Source organism: Homalodisca vitripennis, chromosome 1 (genome assembly GCF_021130785.1).
Source record: "Homalodisca vitripennis isolate AUS2020 chromosome 1, UT_GWSS_2.1, whole genome shotgun sequence".
Lineage (NCBI taxonomy): Eukaryota > Metazoa > Arthropoda > Insecta > Hemiptera > Cicadellidae > Homalodisca > Homalodisca vitripennis.
This window is the reverse complement of record NC_060207.1, coordinates 13,208,787-13,227,681: the sequence shown is the minus strand read 5'-3', so window position 1 is coordinate 13,227,681 and position 18,895 is coordinate 13,208,787. Positions and strand designations below refer to the sequence as shown.

General features: G+C 34.4%; 1 protein-coding gene across 2 annotated transcripts; it reads left to right on the top strand.

Moving 5' to 3' along the window:
- Window positions 1-363: 363 nt before the first annotated feature.
- LOC124357401 (U-scoloptoxin(19)-Tl1a) lies at window positions 364-16,591 on the top strand. Of its 2 annotated transcripts, none has more exons than XM_046809167.1 (3): window positions 364-594; window positions 7,492-7,659; window positions 16,452-16,591. In XM_046809167.1, the coding sequence occupies exons 1-3, from the start codon at window positions 519-521 to the stop codon at window positions 16,574-16,576; spliced, it is 369 nt and encodes a 122-aa protein (XP_046665123.1). In that variant the 5' UTR covers window positions 364-518; the 3' UTR covers window positions 16,577-16,591. The 2 variants fall into 2 exon arrangements, with proteins under 2 accessions (XP_046665123.1, XP_046665132.1); XM_046809176.1 differs by lacking the exon at window positions 16,452-16,591 and adding an exon at window positions 15,197-15,337 and having other exon boundaries at window positions 368-594.
- The last annotated feature ends 2,304 nt before the right edge of the window (window positions 16,592-18,895 follow it).

The following is an 18,895-nucleotide window of genomic DNA, read 5'->3' as shown; positions in this document are numbered from 1 at the left end:
TCTACCCTTTTCGTGAGGTGTAAGAAAGTTTAATGTATAAAAAGTATTTAAAACAGCAACTTGTGGTGGGTATGATTATTTTTTAGTAGCAGGCCCAACCACAAGTTGTAGGTTTTTTTTATTAAATTTCTTACACCTGACGATGAGGGCAGATATAAATCCTCGAAACTTATAGTTATAGATTTTGTAACATATAACAATTTCTAATGGCCGAAATCCTATTATTCTTTCAAGTATTCCATCGTCAATAACAAACTTTAAACAAAGCATTTTATTGTTTGATTTCCTTGTTTGATTTTGTGATTTCCTTGTTGGCCTTTCCCCTGTTATTTTTACACGTGATTTCCTCTCATGTGGTGGACGACAAATTTAGTTTCAAGTACATCGCGATTTATCATTGCTGAAAAAGCACTGTAATCGTAAGTGGGTGAAGTTCGCGATAGCAAGGTTACACGGTTACAGTGGCCGGATCACTGGATACTCCTAGTCACTAGTCAGTCAGTACTGGCACCTCCACCATGCAGTGTGTTATCTTTCTTGTCGTGTTAGTCACCCTGAGTGTCTGCGATCCTGCAACATGTGTGGAGCAAACAGGTAAATAATAACAATTAAATTACATTACACCAACTCGGTAAGATTTAATAGCCTGAGTGTTAAACTTTGTAGTGTATTTTATATTACCTATAATTCTTACACTTTGTTGATAAGAAATACATACATTCGTATCAGTTAGTGATGGTAGTTGTACTACGTAGAACATTTTTATCAGTCCCAGTTCAGTTGATATATTATACAATGTTCAATGTATTTATCTGATTGAGATTTAAAACATGACCTTTCATCTACTTTTCATTTTTAATAGTAGCATTCTCTCTTCCTTATTGCTGATAATGTTCGAGCTCACGGAGAATTATTATTCGACGTAAATTCTTTTTAGTTCTTTACGATTTATTCAGCTGGTGTGATTGGTTCAGTAGTACCTCTAACTGCAGAATTAATCAATCAATATTTATTGCGGAGATATGATTCACATGTGTAGCATTCAATTCAAATTCACCGTCAATTTCAAAGAGTCAGAACTATAATTTTGTACATTCTCACCACATCAGAACCAAACTCAAACATACAATTCAAAATTCTACATTCAATTCATCCATTTGCCAATTTTCCACCCAAATCGCCGTAGTCAATCTCCTGAGTGGGTGATCTCCCAGGCAAATTCCAAAAACTCGGTAACATTATAAAGCGTTCCTAACGAGTTTTGAGCACCTTGGGTGTTGCGGCATTCTCTATCCAATTAAGCAGCTTGTTGATGAATTGAACACCTGCCTGTGAGGGCAGATGTTCGTAAATCACCGCTCTGTGTCTACCAGTTCGGTAGTTTCCCCTGCCTCTGGTCTCATATAAATGAATGTCTTGACCAGTTGTCATGACATATTTAGACATACAGGACAGAGCTTTTTTCGAAAATGTAGAGACTCGGCAGAGTCAACAGCTGCAAATTTTTGAAGGTTTCTCTGCAAGATTCTGAAATTTAAATGGGCGATTATTTGTATCGCTCGCTTTTTGCAATTTGAAAACTTTCATCAACTGATTGTTTGCACTGGCACCCCACAACATCACTCCGTAGGTAATGTGGGGGTAAATCAAGCCATAGTACACTGTCATCAGGTCCTGAGTCGGGCAATACTTAGCTAATAACCTCAAAACATAAATGCCTAAGGATAATTTGGCACAAAAATGGCAATCATTCCATGTCACCCTTCGATCTAGGTGTATTCCAAGGAGTTTAATTCTTTAAGAAAGTCTGTGAGAAACGTTAAGAAAACTTCGTGACGGGACAATTGTCAACTGAACGTGGAATCAACACACTACGATACTCACAGTGCGTCATAATGACAGGCCAGACTACGCCTCCAGGTTAGATAACAACTCACTTTCTCCAGCAACGTTTACCGACTGCGTTTGGGTTTGTTAGAGAGAATAAACAACAGTGTGGCCAACTGTCACTCTTGATAACGTCGTATGATTGGCTCCGATTTCGTAATGCCTCTGCCAGCTATGCTGTGCTGGCGTCCTGTGTTGGTGGCATGATCATGTGAAGTAATGATGGCGAGTCGAATGAGACAATAAGAACTTTTAAAGGTAATTGGGATCATTATTAAATCTATAAAGAAGATAATTAAAGATAATAAATAATAATAAAGAGGATGAAAGGCGTGTGTGTAAAAATGAGATAAGTGAGGCGTGAGTCTTTTTTTAAGAAACCTTCAAAAAATTGCAGCTGTTCACTCTGCCAAGTCTCTACATTTGCAAAAACAACTCTGTTCTGTATTTCTAAACATGCCATGACAACTGGCCAAAACATTCATTCGTATGAGACCAGAGGCAGGGGTAACTACCGAAATGGTAGACACAGAACGGTAGTTAATGAACATCTGATTCACAGGCAGGTTTATTGAGGTTGGGTTAAGCTATTCTGCTCTGTTTAGAGTAGTGTTTACCTTATAATATTACTAAGCATGTTCAGTGCATTACTTGAGTTTCGATTTAATTGTTTATGCAAACTCAGAAAAAAACTTTAAAATTGATTCTCTTATATAGACTATAACTCAGTAAAATAAGACAAAATAAGGATGCAACCTCGGAAATGAAAGATAATAAGCTAAAAATTTGCATACGTCTTTACTTTGATGGTATAAAACTTACCTCAAAAGTCTCATATAATCACGTGTACGCGACTTCAGATATTTTAAGGTCAAAGGTCATGAAAATCAGTTTTTTGCAAATATCTCGTTTCCCTTACGCTAAATGACTTTGAAGGTGGTTAGACAAATTGTAGAACGGAAAATTCTCTTCAACTTTTGTCTTTACTAATTTTATGTACGTTCAAACCCTTTTTTGAGATACAGCGCAAAGAGTAGGGGACCGCTTACCTGTATATACGATAATGCGAGGTCAGCCAGTAGAATACAATAAATAAATGAGTTATACTCGTATTGTTGATTATTCACTTACTATTATTATTATTACTTAATACTATTATTATTATCATTATTATTAAATTATTATTATTATTTATTATTTAATATACCATAATTTATAGATATTAATTATAAATTATATATTCTTTAAATAATACTTATTTTATTTTTACCAAACATACAATATTTAATGAAATATTTCAAATGAATTTTAATTATATATTTATTTATTGATCCAATAATCAATTTATTAAAATTACAAATATAAAATATTTTTTTTATTATTAATGATTTAATATTTTTGTTTTAATTTTCTTCTTGTTCATCGTCTTCTTCTTCTTCTTCTTCCTCTGGCTGTTCAATATCAGATTCATTATCATCATTCACGTTTACTAAAGTATCAGAATAGAAAGATTCAAGAATATCAGGTGCATATTCACTTCCTTCATTGAAATCATCTGAAGTTGATGAAGCGGTTGAGGCATGATTGTCCATTACTCATAAAATCAAATACCTCTTCTCGTTTTTTTACGAGGTGGACTTTCTGCAGTTGGAGTTTTCATCGTCTTCTGCACGTCGCTTCGATGCAGCAATTGAATTTTTACTTATACACTTTTCGACAATCAAGGTCAAGTATTTAGAAGTCAAAGTATTTAAATAATTTATATGACCGTCATTTCTGTCAATACTTGCAGTTTGTATTGTTTGTAAGCAACGCACAACACTCACATAAGCACTTTTCTGATATTAATTTATTACAAATAAAACAACAATCAGCCATTGCAATTAAAAGATACACTCAAAATCGTACGGTCTGTTAATGCTAAGAATGTTGTTTTCAACTAACGGATAAAATAAATTTTTATCGGTATAGAAATACTAACACAGAGAAATACCCTACCATTCCCATCATAAAGTAAAATATCTCACCACCACTACTGTACTTATACATAGAAATTCCAAACTCATTCGTTACGGTGTGTAGAAAGTCACACAAAAAACCAGTCATATATAACAATGGAGCTTCGCAGAAACAGCAAACGTCGTACAAGAGATTTGTATTTTCGAGATATAATATTCATAGTAATATAGTAATATGGGACGAAAAGTATTTCTTTTAATATTGTATGTTTGGTAAAAATAAAATAAGTATTATTTAGAGAATATATAATTTATAATTAATATCTTATTATAATAAATATTAAATAATATTTTAAATAATGATATTAAATAATAATAATAATAATAATAATAATAATTTAATAATAATGATAATAATAATACTATTAAGTAATAATAATAATAGTAAGTGAATAATCAACAATACGAGTATAACTCATTTTATTTATTGTATTCTACTGGCTCTGACCTCGCATTATCGTATATACAGGTAAGCGGCACTCTACTCTTTGCGCTGTATCTCAAAAAGGGTTGAACGTACATAAAATTAGTAAAGACAAAAGTATGAAGAGAATTTTCCGTTCTACAATTTGTCTAACCACCTTCAAAGTCATTGAGCGTAAGGGAAACGAGATATTTGCATATAAACTGATTTTCATGACCTTTGACCTTAAATATCTGAAGTCGCGTACACGTGATTATATGAGACTTTTGAGGTAAGTTTTATACCATCAAAATAAAGACGTATGCAAATTTTCAGCTTATTATCTTTCATTCCGAGGTTGCATCCTTATTTTTACCGGACTACTACGGTTGTAGTAAAAATATAACGAATTGTCCAATAAGATTACATTTATTACACTAGACCTTTTAAAACCAAGCATGCGTTTTTTTTAATGTAAAAATATTTAAATAACAGAAGTCTTTGGACAAGAGTGTTAAAATTAAATTGACATCTGAAAGGTTACTTTTTAGAATATTTCTATCTACGAGTGTGTACAGGTATTAATAAATATACAATTAAAATAAATGAATAAAAAATAATTATCAATGTTTACGTGTTAATTCAAAATTAACCTTTTCATTAAACTAGGTTACTGAATTATTCTCCTTAAAAGTAAAAACGGAACTCTACATGTTTATTTACTTCGTACATTTACTAATTCAAATAATTTTTGTTGAATAATAATGTTATTTGTTAGAAGTATTTTTATTATTTATACAAATATTTAAGTTACTCAACATTCTTGATCTTAGACCTGCGGATGACTTCTTTGATGTTGAAAGGCAAGGTATATGCCTAACAAATGTTAAACTATTGGACAATCGTGTAACTTTTTCTATTGCGATTCTTAAAAAACGAATTGATACAACAGATTAAAATATTCATTCATTTTACAGTGTTCCAGTTTCTTACGCTATTTGCTACAATCCATTTCATAATTATTTTATACTAACCTATTCCGTATAATTGTCATTCAAGCTCTAGTTACGTGTGACAGTTTATTACGCTATTTGTTACAATCCATTTCATAATTATTTTATACTAACCTATTCCGTATAATTGTCATTCAAGCTCTAGTTTACTTGTGACAGTTTCTTACGCTATTTGTTACAACCCATTTCATAATTAGTTTATACTAACCTATTCCGTATAATTGTCATTCAAGCTCTAGTCACGTGTGACAGTTTCTTACGCTATTTGTTACAACCCATTTCATAATTAGTTTATACTAACCTATTCCGTATAATTGTCATTCAAGCTCTAGTCACGTGTGACAGTTTCTTACGCTATTTGTTACAACCCATTTCATAATTAGTTTATACTAACCTATTCCGTATAATTGTCATTCAAGCTCTAGTCACGTGTAACAGTTTCTTACGCTATTTGTTACAACCCATTTCATAATTAGTTTATACTAACCTATTCCGTATAATTGTCATTCAAGCTCTAGTCACGTGTGACAGTTTCTTACGCTATTTGTTACAACCCATTTCATAATTAGTTTATACTAACCTATTCCGTATAATTGTCATTCAAGCTCTAGTCACGTGTGACAGTTTCTGAATAATGACAGAATGGAAGTATTGTCATAATACATGGAGCAAACATGTCAACTTGTTGACTGAACGCAAAATAAAAAACACCTGTGAAATTTGTAATAAGGATATTAATGGAGTGGTTCGGGGAAGTGGAGAAAAAAGTACATGGCTTTAATATTCTCAATAATTAAAAACATATCTAAAAATATCTCGATAACTACAAAATAAAGAGATAATATTCTGAAATTGTATAGAATCTAGTCGTTACTTCGATAGCATTGACAAAATGTTCTAATATTGAATAAAACCTTGTGGAACGAAGTGTCTACAACCCTGACGCCTGCACCTGAATACTGGCCGAATACCGACCTTATTATTTCACCTTCACACCAGCCTTGGTCCTGGTTAAGGCTGTCCGTTTGCTCTCACTTTGGGCAGGTGTGATATGTCATCTACTAATGTGCTTCACACCTTGAGATATGTGACGTGCGAGTTTTGTAACTAGATAACAATAGGTATAAGGTTGATAGGAAGTATTGCGGGGGGGGGAGAAAGGGGGGAGATAGAGAGAGAGTGTGTGCGGGGGAGAGAGAGATAGTGGAGAGAGGGAGACAGAGGTAGGGAGAGAGAGGGTGAGAGAATGAGAGAGAGTGATAGAGAGGGGGGAAATTTTACCCTCTTATTTATATAAGTATGAAGTCAATTTTGAATAGACATCTCAATCCGTTGGGGACATTTCAAGGGGTATTAGGACTTAATTTTACACCCTCTATAAAACAATGTGTATGAAGTCCCAGAGGTATGCAATAATATTTCGAGAATAACAATTGAACAGTTTGGTACGAACGAATAGAATATACGTGTAATACAATTATATTGTTATAATTTATATTAAGTCCTGAACCAAGAGTTAAAATATCGTTAAACAAAATTATCATGGATTAATGTTTTCTCTTTATAATTCCCAGTAATCGGGGAACTTGCATAAAGCTCTTGTTACAGAATTTTGAGGACTACCAGCCGCCAGCGCTTAAGGTTGTAGAGCTGCCCTTAGGTCGACATGGTTGCAGTAAATAGTTAACAGTGCTATCTATCAGATCATTGCTTTACATTACGTATAATACTAGACAGAGCGACATATTGAACAGTGTACAGTGTTGTGTTCGTTACTAAGTTAAGCGAGTTTTGTGCGAGTTCTGTTGTAGGTGGTTGGTCGACGAATGCAGACCTATTGTGAACTGTATTCTGTAGTTTCGTTTTAATAATTAGTGTTGTGTTTAGTTTTTTATTAAGTGCGTGTTTTAGAGTTAGTGAAGTTGACACACAACATGGTGGTTGTGATTCCTGACTTAGGCGTGTCACAACGCTCTGGAATGATTTGTTTATTTTAACCTAGTTTGTAATTATGTGTTAGGTTAGTTATTTACCTGAAGAAGAGATCAGATTGCAGATCTCGAAACGTGGTCTTACTGATTTTTTGTATCACTGAACGATGGCAAATGTCCGGAAAAATCCTGTTTCCTTCACAAGTTAAGCGAGTTCATAATGGAGAGTTTTGTGGCAGGACCCCTGAACCTGGCGTTCTCGAAGATGGCCGTGTACAACGAAGAGCCGTGCCTGCAGGCGGGCGGCATGTGCTTGGAGAAGTCCGAGTGTCCCGAAGGGAAGCTGACAGAACAGAAAGGACTATGTCCTGAACAGCAGAAGAGAGACGTCGAATGCTGTCTTGATGGTGAGAATATGATATTTAAAATACACTATTCATATTATTCACGGACTAGGATCTAATTCGCATCGTACCATACAACCTGGTCCTTCTTGAAATCGTTAGCAAACCTTCTCCTAAGAAAGGTATCGGTCGTCAGCCACGCTAGTCTTCGTGGAGGTACAAATGTAAGGGTATCAAAATAATAATAATGTTTTATTGCAGTAAAACAGTCAAGAAAATTATATTGCAAGCGTCATTTCATCATATTGATTAAAATATCTATAAACTAAACCTATCTTACGTTATCATAGGCACAGTCAATTCCACATATTAACGCGTGAACCTAAAATATATTGTATTTTGCATGTTTTAGATATCAGAAAAGGAGAAATAGAGTAATAATAAAATGATAATTTTCATCCCAGTTGCCCATCGTAAACTCATCAACGGATTAAAATTCCTTTGACAACAAAAAGTGTCTTAGTCGAGATTTGAATTGTTTGGGTTCATTAATTTGTTTGAGATCTCCAGGGAGTTTATTCATTATCTTGACACCCATTTGAGATGGAAAGTGTTTCGAACATAGTTCTCCGATGCTGGTCAATTATGAAGTTGTTCCTGCCTCTGGTCTCGTACTGGAGTACGTCCCTGCCCTGATCAGTTCACATTTGAATCGGCAGTACAGGGTGACATCGAGAATTTAGAGGCTGGGTAAGGTCAAAAATCCAAGCTCCCTGAAGGTAATTTTACACGACTCTCTGTTTTAATTTCGAAATTATTCTAACAGCTTTCTTTTGTATTCTAAATACTCTGTCAAATTTGTATTTAAAACAGCTGCCCAATAATATCAAACAGTGGGTCAAATGTGGATGTACTACGCCAAAGTAGGCCAAACTACACCAAAGTAGAAAACTCAGTACACCCAACGAGCAGAATTTTGCTAGATTGCGTAAGACATCAAATGGTTTAAATAAACGATGTGTTCTTGTAACTTGCAGCTTGACAGTCAACCATCCATTAAACACGTACATAAATGATAAATCAGTGTCATCTCACTATGGACCCTGAAATTGGCGACTTTCAGTCTGTTTATCTAGTTTTTCTGCGTGTGATATAACTATTATATATGCGTATGCCTGTTGGATTTAAATTTTTTAATCTAGAAAAAAATAGCACAGGATAAAAATACCGTTTCATTATTTTAACATTGTTGACGTCCTTCCATTTTGACCTTCACCAACACGAGTGTGACTGTTGGTCAATTTCTTTCGTGAAAAAGATTCCTCTATGGATTCCAAGAAACACCACGTTGTGTGCTTATACAGTGGCACCTAGACCGTACAGCTGGTTGTTCCACGTCATGCACGAAACTTTATCTTATTACCTGTATGGTTAAATTTATGTTCTTTGTTTACGATGCTATCTATCAATGATACCATTAATCCTTTTATTTATCTTTTGTTTCTATTTTCAGACTCATAAAAATTATTTATAAATACAATGGCTCGTAAGACTTAACAAATTGGCGAATTATTTTAAAACCTTCCTCAGTATTGAGTCAACCAATCGTATCAAGCAAAATCATAAAAAGTACTATGACATAGATGAGTTTAATTGTTTAAAAGGTTACAATCCGTTCAAAAGTATAATAGGCCTACTAGAATACACGTTAGGAAAACTATGTTAGAGTTTACTTATGTTCTACTATACAAATAAACAAAGAATGTAAAATTAAATGAGTATAACCACACTTTATTATTGTAAAAATATATAGTTTTAGAGATATTTCTAATTTTTTCGCAAGTATGGTAATATTTCTTGTATTTTTTCGTAAATCTTTATATAAGGAATTATGACCCTTATAAATTATATTAAATAAAATAGTCTAAGTATTTACAAATTCCATCGAACGGTTGCATCTTTTATGAAAATACTACACAAAAATAAACATAATTATTCAACCTTTTTAGGGAAATATGTTAAAGTCCCGTGTTTTGTGAAAAATTTTAAAGTAAATGTGTTTACTAAAATGCGTTCTAAAATTACAAATAAATAAAACTTTTAAGTTTATATATACTCAAAAATATAAAATACACAATACAAAAGATTAATTTTGCTAATTGAGATGGGTTTTTACTCGTATTGTACTGAAAGAACTAGATACAATAAACTTAGTATTACAATTTTTCTATTTCAATGTTTATGTTTTAAAAGTGTTGCGTCCAAAACATTCTTATCACCTAATAATTGAATTGAATGATAATGCCTTGCCAGCTGCCCACTTATCTGACACACTGCTCGTCGCGCATGTAGTTCGAAACATCTCTAAGAGATAGCGCTAGAGTTAACTTACTAAGCTAAATCGGGAAGTCTAAACCCATCACCGGAGCCCAAGTTTTTGTCAAAAATCTTAATTCCATAAAAATCAAACAAAACATTATATACTATTTTTTTCCTTTTCAGTGAAATGAAATGTGTTTTTAATTGTAATTATCTTAAAGTTGTAATAATTAAAATTATTATAATAATAAACATTTTTAATTTGACCAGTGTGATGTATGAATTACAAATACTTCTAAAATATCCATTGGTTAGTATCGGTCACGATGACATTGCAGTACGTTCGTATTACGAACTGGTAGCCTAACAGTTTGTAATATAAATACAATGATAGATATAACCTAATATTTAACAATCTATAAACGACAAAATAAATGAACGTCGCTGTAACAAGTCCTGTGTCACCAATCTCGTCAGCTACCGGTCTGCCCACATGTGTGGACTATTGCAAGACCCCCATAACTGCAACACTGGCCCACTTCTTACTGCCAAAAAGGTCAACGTCCTCTTGGACTTTCTGTCTTCAAAATGTCATTACCGGCGAGGGACTTGTTCTTCAACCGCGAACAGTATTGCTTCAAAATACTACTCTTAGGATGGTCCGGTGGATACCTAAGAAATATCCATGCTTTTTCCGCTTAATACTTAATTACACTTTAACAAAGCTGGGTCATAAATCACTAAATAACTATTCTATGGTGATTATATATTGTGACATTTCCTAATTATCATTGTTCATTTTATTTTATTCATCCGCTAAACATGTGTTCTTTCGGAGTATGCAAAAATAACTTAATATCGTCAAGTAATATACTTGCATTATATTTTTAAGAAGATTAATTACAAAAATAAAACGAAAAAATTCAATATTATCACCAGTAGGGTATAGAGTAAGGTATAATAGAGTATTTTTTTAATCCGAGTTAGGAGTAAAAGTTTACAGTATTTATAAGGGAAGTGAGCAATTTCGATTTGAAGGTAAAATGTTCCCACATCCTACACATGTGAGATTGTACATTTGGGGTCTAAACCCGAACTCAGAGAGTATAATCTCTCCATATGGGGGTGGCAAACCTACAGTGTACTTATTATTAGAACAGACCTTTCTTTCCAAATTATTTTGGTTGATTGCTTCAAGCGAAAAGGGTTTGGAAATTTTCATTTCCAAAATTGATTAACCAACTTTTCCATAACAAAAACTGTTATTTTTTGTCTGAGAAATGTTCTTGTTCTGTTAAAGTAGAAAATGTACTAAGGTTTTAGGACCTTCATCTTCCATACTGCTTGAATACCCATTTGGAAAGTTGAAGTAATTTTAAATTGTTAAACACGAACTGTCCATGTCTTGGAATTGTTAGTATTGGTCTTTTAACTACTAAATGAAACAGCTGTGAAGAAGAAGAGAGATGGAGATTTATACAGCACATCCTGTTTCACACTCCACACCACAGCTATACATAGCCTATAAAGCTTATTGTTTTATTTCTGAATTCCATTCTGACCTCATTAGCGTTCGTGATCTGCGTCACGAATTATTTAAATCTTGATTATAATCAAGATACTTAAGGGGAAAATAATAATGATAACCATCTTCAGTTGTATTTATTTCTACTGAAGTATTTTGAAGGGATGCTACATATGTAATGCATATTTGGTTTGATGGTTACTCTAAAAAAAAGTGTATAACATGGAAAAAATGAGTCTTAATTATCTAGAAACATTGCAAGGTTTCAATTATACAAGGGATAGTACAAGTGACTATAAACATAAGTGTTTTTTTCAAATTCGAATAAAAAATTATTGACATGAACACAGCTTTTCTCGATTACAATATACTACTTATGGTTTATTTCCATTGAAATTGTACACTATTTTGCTATTTTGGATTTTCTGTCAACAATGTTTTGACTCCTTACGATCATTCAAAGCTATAATTTGTCTCAAAAGTGTATAGCTACGTTACATGAAAAATAAATCAGAATAAAAGTGACTTAGCGATGATTACTTCCCATAACAGAGCATTTCTTTAAAAAAAATTATATATATATATATATACGTAAAAGCCTGCATAAATGCGTATACAGGCACACCAATTTAGGAAATGTGCATGGCTACCTCACTAGGATTAATTTTATTGTAATTATAATTTTCCATGTTACTATCTGTTACAACTGTCTAACGCAGCGGTTCCCAAAGGTGGTCCGCGGACCCCTAGGGGTCCGCAAAGCTCGTTAAGGGGGTCCGCAGCGAGGTGGTATAAAATAAAAAAAAACTTTCTATTAAAAGTTATTCTATAATTTTGATTTTTTTAAAGTGTTAAAATATAACACTAAACAGATATTTTAGGTATGCGAAGTAAATACGATCAGCGTAGTTTTGTAAGTCCATAATGTGAACTGTGACAAGCTTATAGAGACATCATTACTGGGCGAGTGACGGAGCGATAGTACGAGAGTGAGCGGCGAATGACGCTGATATACATTTCCCCACTCCAGCGAAACCGCTCCTAACCGGTTTGTCAGCCATGGCATTGACCCTGCTCCCCACTACGCGCCGTCGCCGACACTCGCAGTCGCTCACACGTGATCTCTCAGAATAGATTCAGTTTGTACTGTGTTGTACGTTCAGTGGTACTCAGTGTTGTTGTCTGTTGATAATTGCATTTATGTAACAACAGTTTATTTAATAATAGTTGGTCGGTTTTAGTTTAGTGTTTAGTAGCCAAAAGTAACAATGGATCGTTGGTTAATTAGTGCCAAGTTAAAAAGGCCAATATCTGACGTGGAAAAGGAAGAGCATCCTTCATGTTAGTACTGCTATGGTCGATGAAGTGCCCAGCTGTGAACAGCCCTGTACTAGCTTAAGAAGCGTGAGTAAAAATTAGGTACCAGTAAAAAAATAAGAAAATACAATAATGAATATTTGGAATTAGGTTTTTACATATATTGGTACTGAAAGATAATCCAAAGCCACAGTGCGTTATTTGTTTAGAAGTTTTGTCAAATGAAGGCATGAAACCTGCTAAATTGCGACGTCACCTTGAAACAAAACATCCTGAATCTAAAACTAAGTCAGTAGAGTTTTTTCAACCTGAAGCTAAACGAGTTAAAAAAATCTAAAAATATAATTAAAAAAGGTATTGTAGGTCTAAATGTCAATGAAAATGCAACATTAGCTTCTTACCAGGTTGGTGAGCTTATTGCAACTTCTGGCAAGGCACACACAATAGCAGAAGAACTTATTATCCCTGCTGCTGTAAAAATGTGCAGAATTGTGCTTGGAGATCAAGCAGCTAAAATGATCAGCTCAATTCCATTATCGAACAATACAGTTTCAAAGGCGAATAACAGATATGTCTGAAAATATCCAATACAATTTATTTATGAAAATATCTAATAGCGACATGTTTGCCTTGCAAATAGATGAAAGCACGGATATATCCAAGAAAGCTACTATGCTAGTTTTTTGTCAGATTTATTTTCGAACATCAATGTTATGAAGATTTTTTGTTCTCTTGTGAACTTATGCATACAAAAGGTGAAGATATTTTTAATGCTATTGATAAGTTTTTTTTCCCAACACAATATTAAGTGGGATAAATGTGTTTCTATTACAAGTGATGGTGCTGGAGCTATGTCTGGCTACAAAACAGGATTATTGGGCATATTACAAAAAGTCGCACCACATGTCCAATGGACTCATTGTTGCATCCACAGGGAAGCACTGGCAGCGAAAAATATGCCAGTAACACTTAAGACTACCTGTGATGAAGTTGTTAAGATAATTAATTTCATTAAATCACGCCCCCTACAATCCAGGCTGTTTGAAGCGTTATGCAGAGACATGCAGAGTGAGCATATTCAGCTCTTGTTACACACCGTGATTAGGTGGCTCTCTCGGGGAAAGGTACTTGAGCGGTTTTTTGAACTCAGAGATGAGGTTCGTGTTTTTCCTCCTGGAAACACAAATTTTTATAATCAACCTGAACGATTTTAATTGGGCTATGTAAGGTTGCTTACCTATCAGATATTTTTGGACACTTAAATGAATTAAATTTAAGTTTGCAAGGATTTTATGTGGAATATTCAGAGTGAAGGACAAGATTGCAGCAATGAAACAAAAAATTTTGAACTTTGGTCCAGAAGAGTTGAAAAAAAATCATTTACAAACTTCCGATTACTACAAATGTTTTTAGAATCTAACCAGGAGCAGTTATCAGAAAATGTCAGAGAAGAAATATCGGCCCACCTTAAGACTTTAGCAACATCATTGAAAGAGTATTTTCCAGAACCAGATTTCTAAGAACAGTTGGATAAGAGATCCCTTTACTACTATGGACATTGAAGAACTAAATTTAATTGAAAAAGAACAAGACCAACTCATTGATTTATCAAGCAATGGCACCCTTAAAAGTACCTACAAGGACGATAACACTCATGGAGTTTTGGTTGATAGTGCAGCGAGACCACAAGGAGTTAGCTTTTAAAAACCTTAAAACATTTAATACAATTTTGCACAACATACAAATTGTGAACAGGCGTTCTCCACATTATGCTATATGAAAAACAATATCGGAATCGTCTCAATGTGCATGACGATTTTCGTTTAAAGGTCCTCAAACTTGCGACCTGATATGAAAGAAAATTCTGGACAAAAAAGATAGATTTCATCTTTCACACTAGGACTAATCAAAATCATATAAAAAAGTGAAAAAAATCTTTAAACAATTCATAATATTATAAAATTAAATTGATAACAATTTAAATTATGTAAAATAAAATTATGTAATGTTAAAATAAAATTTCATCTTTTTTAAATTTAATGTGTGCCCACTTATTTGTTTCCTAGCTAGGCAAACGAAAGTTTTTGGCATTTGTTTTCATACTTTAAAAAAAAATATTGAATAATAATGTAAACACAAGAGTGCAATAATTACTTTTCAGTTTAATGCTGTATCCATCGTTGGTATATATCCAGTAAGTATAAATAATATAAATATATTACAAGTACATTATGATTATATATATATATATATATATAATATATATATAATATTATATATACATATATATCCGTTTGTTTAAGTTATTAATAAAATACCCACTTACCATACATTCAAAATTACTTTTAGGGGTCCCCAATGGTTTGAGTTATTTTCAGGGGGTCCTCAACTCGTTAGAATTTGGGAACCGCTGGTCTAACGTACGCTTGACTGTTGCAGTGTCTACGTCCGTGAAAGACTGTGCAGGACTGGGCGGCCAGTGCAGAGATTCCCTGTCCGGAGAATATACAAATCAAGCGAGCTGAGGATTGTGGCACTCAGATTTGCTGTGGCTCTTGTTAAATAAACATCGTCATTATTTAAGTTACAACTGTCCAAACGTACGCTTGACTGTTGCAGTGTCTACGTCCGTGAAAGACTGTGCAGGACTGGGGCGGCCTGTGCAGAGATTCCTGTCCGGAGAATATACAAATCAAGCGAGCTGAGGATTGTGGCACTCAGATTTGCTGTGCTCTTGTTAAATAAACATCGTCATTATTTTATGTTACAAACTGTCCAAACGTACGCTTGACTGTTGCAGTGTCTACGTCCGTGAAAGACTGTGCAGGACTGGGCGGGCCTGTGCAGAGATTCCTGTCCCGGAGAATATACAAATCAAGCGAGCTGAGGATTGTGGCACTCAGATTTTGCTGTGCTCTTGTTAAATAAACATCGTCATTATTTTATGTTACAACTGTCCAACGTACGCTTGACTGTTGCAGTGTCTACGTCCGTGAAAGACTGTGCAGGACTGGCGGCCTGTGCAGAGATTCCTGTCCGGAGAATATACAAATCAAGCGAGCTGAGGATTGTGGCACTCAGATTTGCTGTGCTCTTGTTAAATAAACATCGTCATTATTTAAGTTACAACTGTCCAACGTACGCTTGACTGTTGCAGTGTCTACGTCCGTGAAAGACTGTGCAGGACTGGGCGGCCTGTGCAGAGATTCCTGTCCGGAGAATATACAAATCAAGCGAGCTGAGGATTGTGGCACTCAGATTTGCTGTGCTCTTGTTAAATAAAACATCGTCATTATTTTATTGTTACAACTGTCCAACGTACGCTTGACTGTTGCAGTGTCTACGTCCGTGAAAGACTGTGCAGGACTGGGCGGCCTGTGCAGAGATTCCTGTCCGGAGAATATACAAATCAAGCGAGCTGAGGATTGTGGCACTCAGATTTGCTGTGCTCTTGTTAAATAAACATCGTCATTATTTTATGTTACAACTGTCCAACGTACGCTTGACTGTTGCAGTGTCTACGTCCCGTGAAAGACTGTGCAGGACTGGGCGGCCTGTGCAGAGATTCCTGTCCGGAGAATATACAAATCAAGCGAGCTGAGGATTGTGGCACTCAGATTTGCTGTGCTCTTGTTAAATAAACATCGTCATTATTTTATGTTACAACTGTCCAACGTACGCTTGACTGTTGCAGTGTCTACGTCCGTGAAAGACTGTGCAGGACTGGGCGGCCAGTGCAGAGACTCCTGTCCGGAGAATATACAAATAAGTCGAGCTGAGGATTGTGGCACTCAGATTTGCTGTGCTCTTGTTAAATAAACATCGTTATTATTTTATGGGAGTTTTATTTAAAGTAACATAAGTTAAAGATTTTTTGCTTCCGTTACCTCGGCCACATATCTTATATCTTCATGAATCGATACTGGAAGATATAAACAGTTAAATGTTCAGTGGTTGTAAAAACAAAATTCTGCATCTTGGTTAGACGTCATTACAAAATAAGTAAAATGTATATTAGCATAGCTCTATCAGGCTATGCTAATAGAGAAATCCTCAATATAAAATACAATATCTTTTGTGACAACAAAATTAATAAATTTTGTGGAGATACACAATACCCTGTGTTGTTTAGTTGGGATTCTAATGGTATTAAGTAAGTAACCAAAAACCACTCTATAAACTGTTCCGCTTCATAAGCTTTAATGTGAATTTTCAGATTTTTGTCAAACACGTGATCAGCTTTAAAGTAAACCTTGATTTATTCAACTTAAAGCATACATCCTACTAAAAGTAATACCTAAAACAGTGATAAGAAATTTAGAACAGGAGAAGGAAGGAGAGTCGTGGGATCTGCGAGTTTGGGTTCAAAGAACGCGGACGGACGGGTGGCTTATTTATTTATTTATTACAATGAACGGCAATACACCTTTTTACAATATTTGGTTTCTTGATGACTACCATTTGCTCTTTACATCAATAAATTCAACAAAATTACATCCACATCATAACTATAAATTAATCAGATCAACAAAACAGCTAAAACAATAACAAATTAACAGTAAACAACAAGAGCAACAATGATCAATTAAATATATAATATTCTTAAGGGAAAACGTAAGTAGACTATGTATAAATGTAACAATAATAGAAGTAACAAGAATAATTGTATTATAACAGTGACATCTGGCTATATAACAATAAACTAATCAAGCTCATGCAGTATAATGGCTGCCGTCCTCCTAAATGATGACAGGGGCATCCCAAAAAAATCCAGATCTGCAGAGACTGCATTTCCAATCCTCATCAATCTTGGAATAGCGCTGTGGTAAAGGTAGTTTGTCGAGAGATGATGGATGGTAAACAGCTGGAAATGTCTCGCCGACCGAGGAACGTGGAAATCAATCATTTGAAGTATCTCAGAACAATCAATGGTGTTATTAAGAATTTTGTAAAGGAACATCAAGTCAATGAGCGTTCTTCTTGATGAAAGAGTTGGTAAATTTAGACAGCGCTCCATTACTTGAATGTCAACCTCTATGTATCTGTATCCGAGCTTATGACGGATGGGCGGGTAGTAGCGGGCAGTAGCAAGGCTACCGGGTTTCCGTAATGGAGGTCCAGGCCCCATTCAATTTGTCTGTAATAACGGGCTATCAGAAAGGACCCAATAAGAGCAATGCTACATAGCGATTAGCACTGCTGATGATTACATTAACATCCGTAACCGTACTGTTACTTTGAGAAAATTTGTTTATAGAGTGCTTTTATACAACTCAACTGAGAGTTGTGTGTGTATAACAATAACATACATAGGCTATCTGACTAATGTCTTACTAAACATATTCCATCGCTAATGGCAATAGGTCTATTATGTCCCTTTTTAACGATGTATTTTCAAATTTGGGTGTCTTTGCAGAAAAAAAGTGTTATGATGTAAAACATAAATAAATGCCATTTATTTTGGCATCAGTTTGAATATTTCTATACAGCTTGACTTAAATAAAAATTCTTCTGCATGGGGGTTCCGAACTTCCTAAACCATGTTGACCTTTCGAAGGTGAGTGAGCTTCGGTCTCAAATCATTCTCGCTACTCAGATATCCTGATATGGAATGTTGAGGATTTTCTTGCTTGGGACTTTAATGTGTTTTCTTCGTACATGTCCCCATACTTTCCCTGAGTTTTTCCATGATATTCGGTCGTAAAATCAATACTATTAAGCTTTTTGTTTACATGTTTCTCAGTTTGTCCTAATAGGGTCGTCTCAGTATTCTTGTTTCTGTAACCTTCACCATATTCTTGATTTATAATTACACAGCCATAATTATTGTTTTGTTATATAAGGACAAGAAGCTTAGAAATTGCACTTAGTCCTAAAACTTTCCAGATTTAAGTGAAACATCGGTTTTTGCTATGGAAGGTATAAACCAGTCAGAAGTGAACCCTCTTGAAGCAGCCATAACTATTACAGAGCTGACAACCCATTTATATGTTAAGACCCATGCATTTCTAAATTTCACTTTCTTTCATTACATTAATTTCACTTTATTCGTACCTTGACAGTTCCTTTACCTTTTCATTCCAATCATTGTGCAACGCAAATACTTAAATTGTCCAAACTTATTCGGCTATTGGTTTT

Excerpts from the sequence above, each read along its gene's own strand:
- LOC124357401 (XM_046809167.1), top strand. The coding sequence starts at position 519 with ATGCAGTGTGTTATCTTTCTTGTCGTGTTAGTCACCCTGAGTGTCTGC. Across the intron at positions 595-7,491 it reads AACATGTGTGGAGCAAACAG|GACCCCTGAACCTGGCGTTC; the intron begins GTAAATAATAAC and ends GTTTTGTGGCAG. Across the intron at positions 7,660-16,451 it reads CGTCGAATGCTGTCTTGATG|TGTCTACGTCCGTGAAAGAC; the intron begins GTGAGAATATGA and ends TGACTGTTGCAG.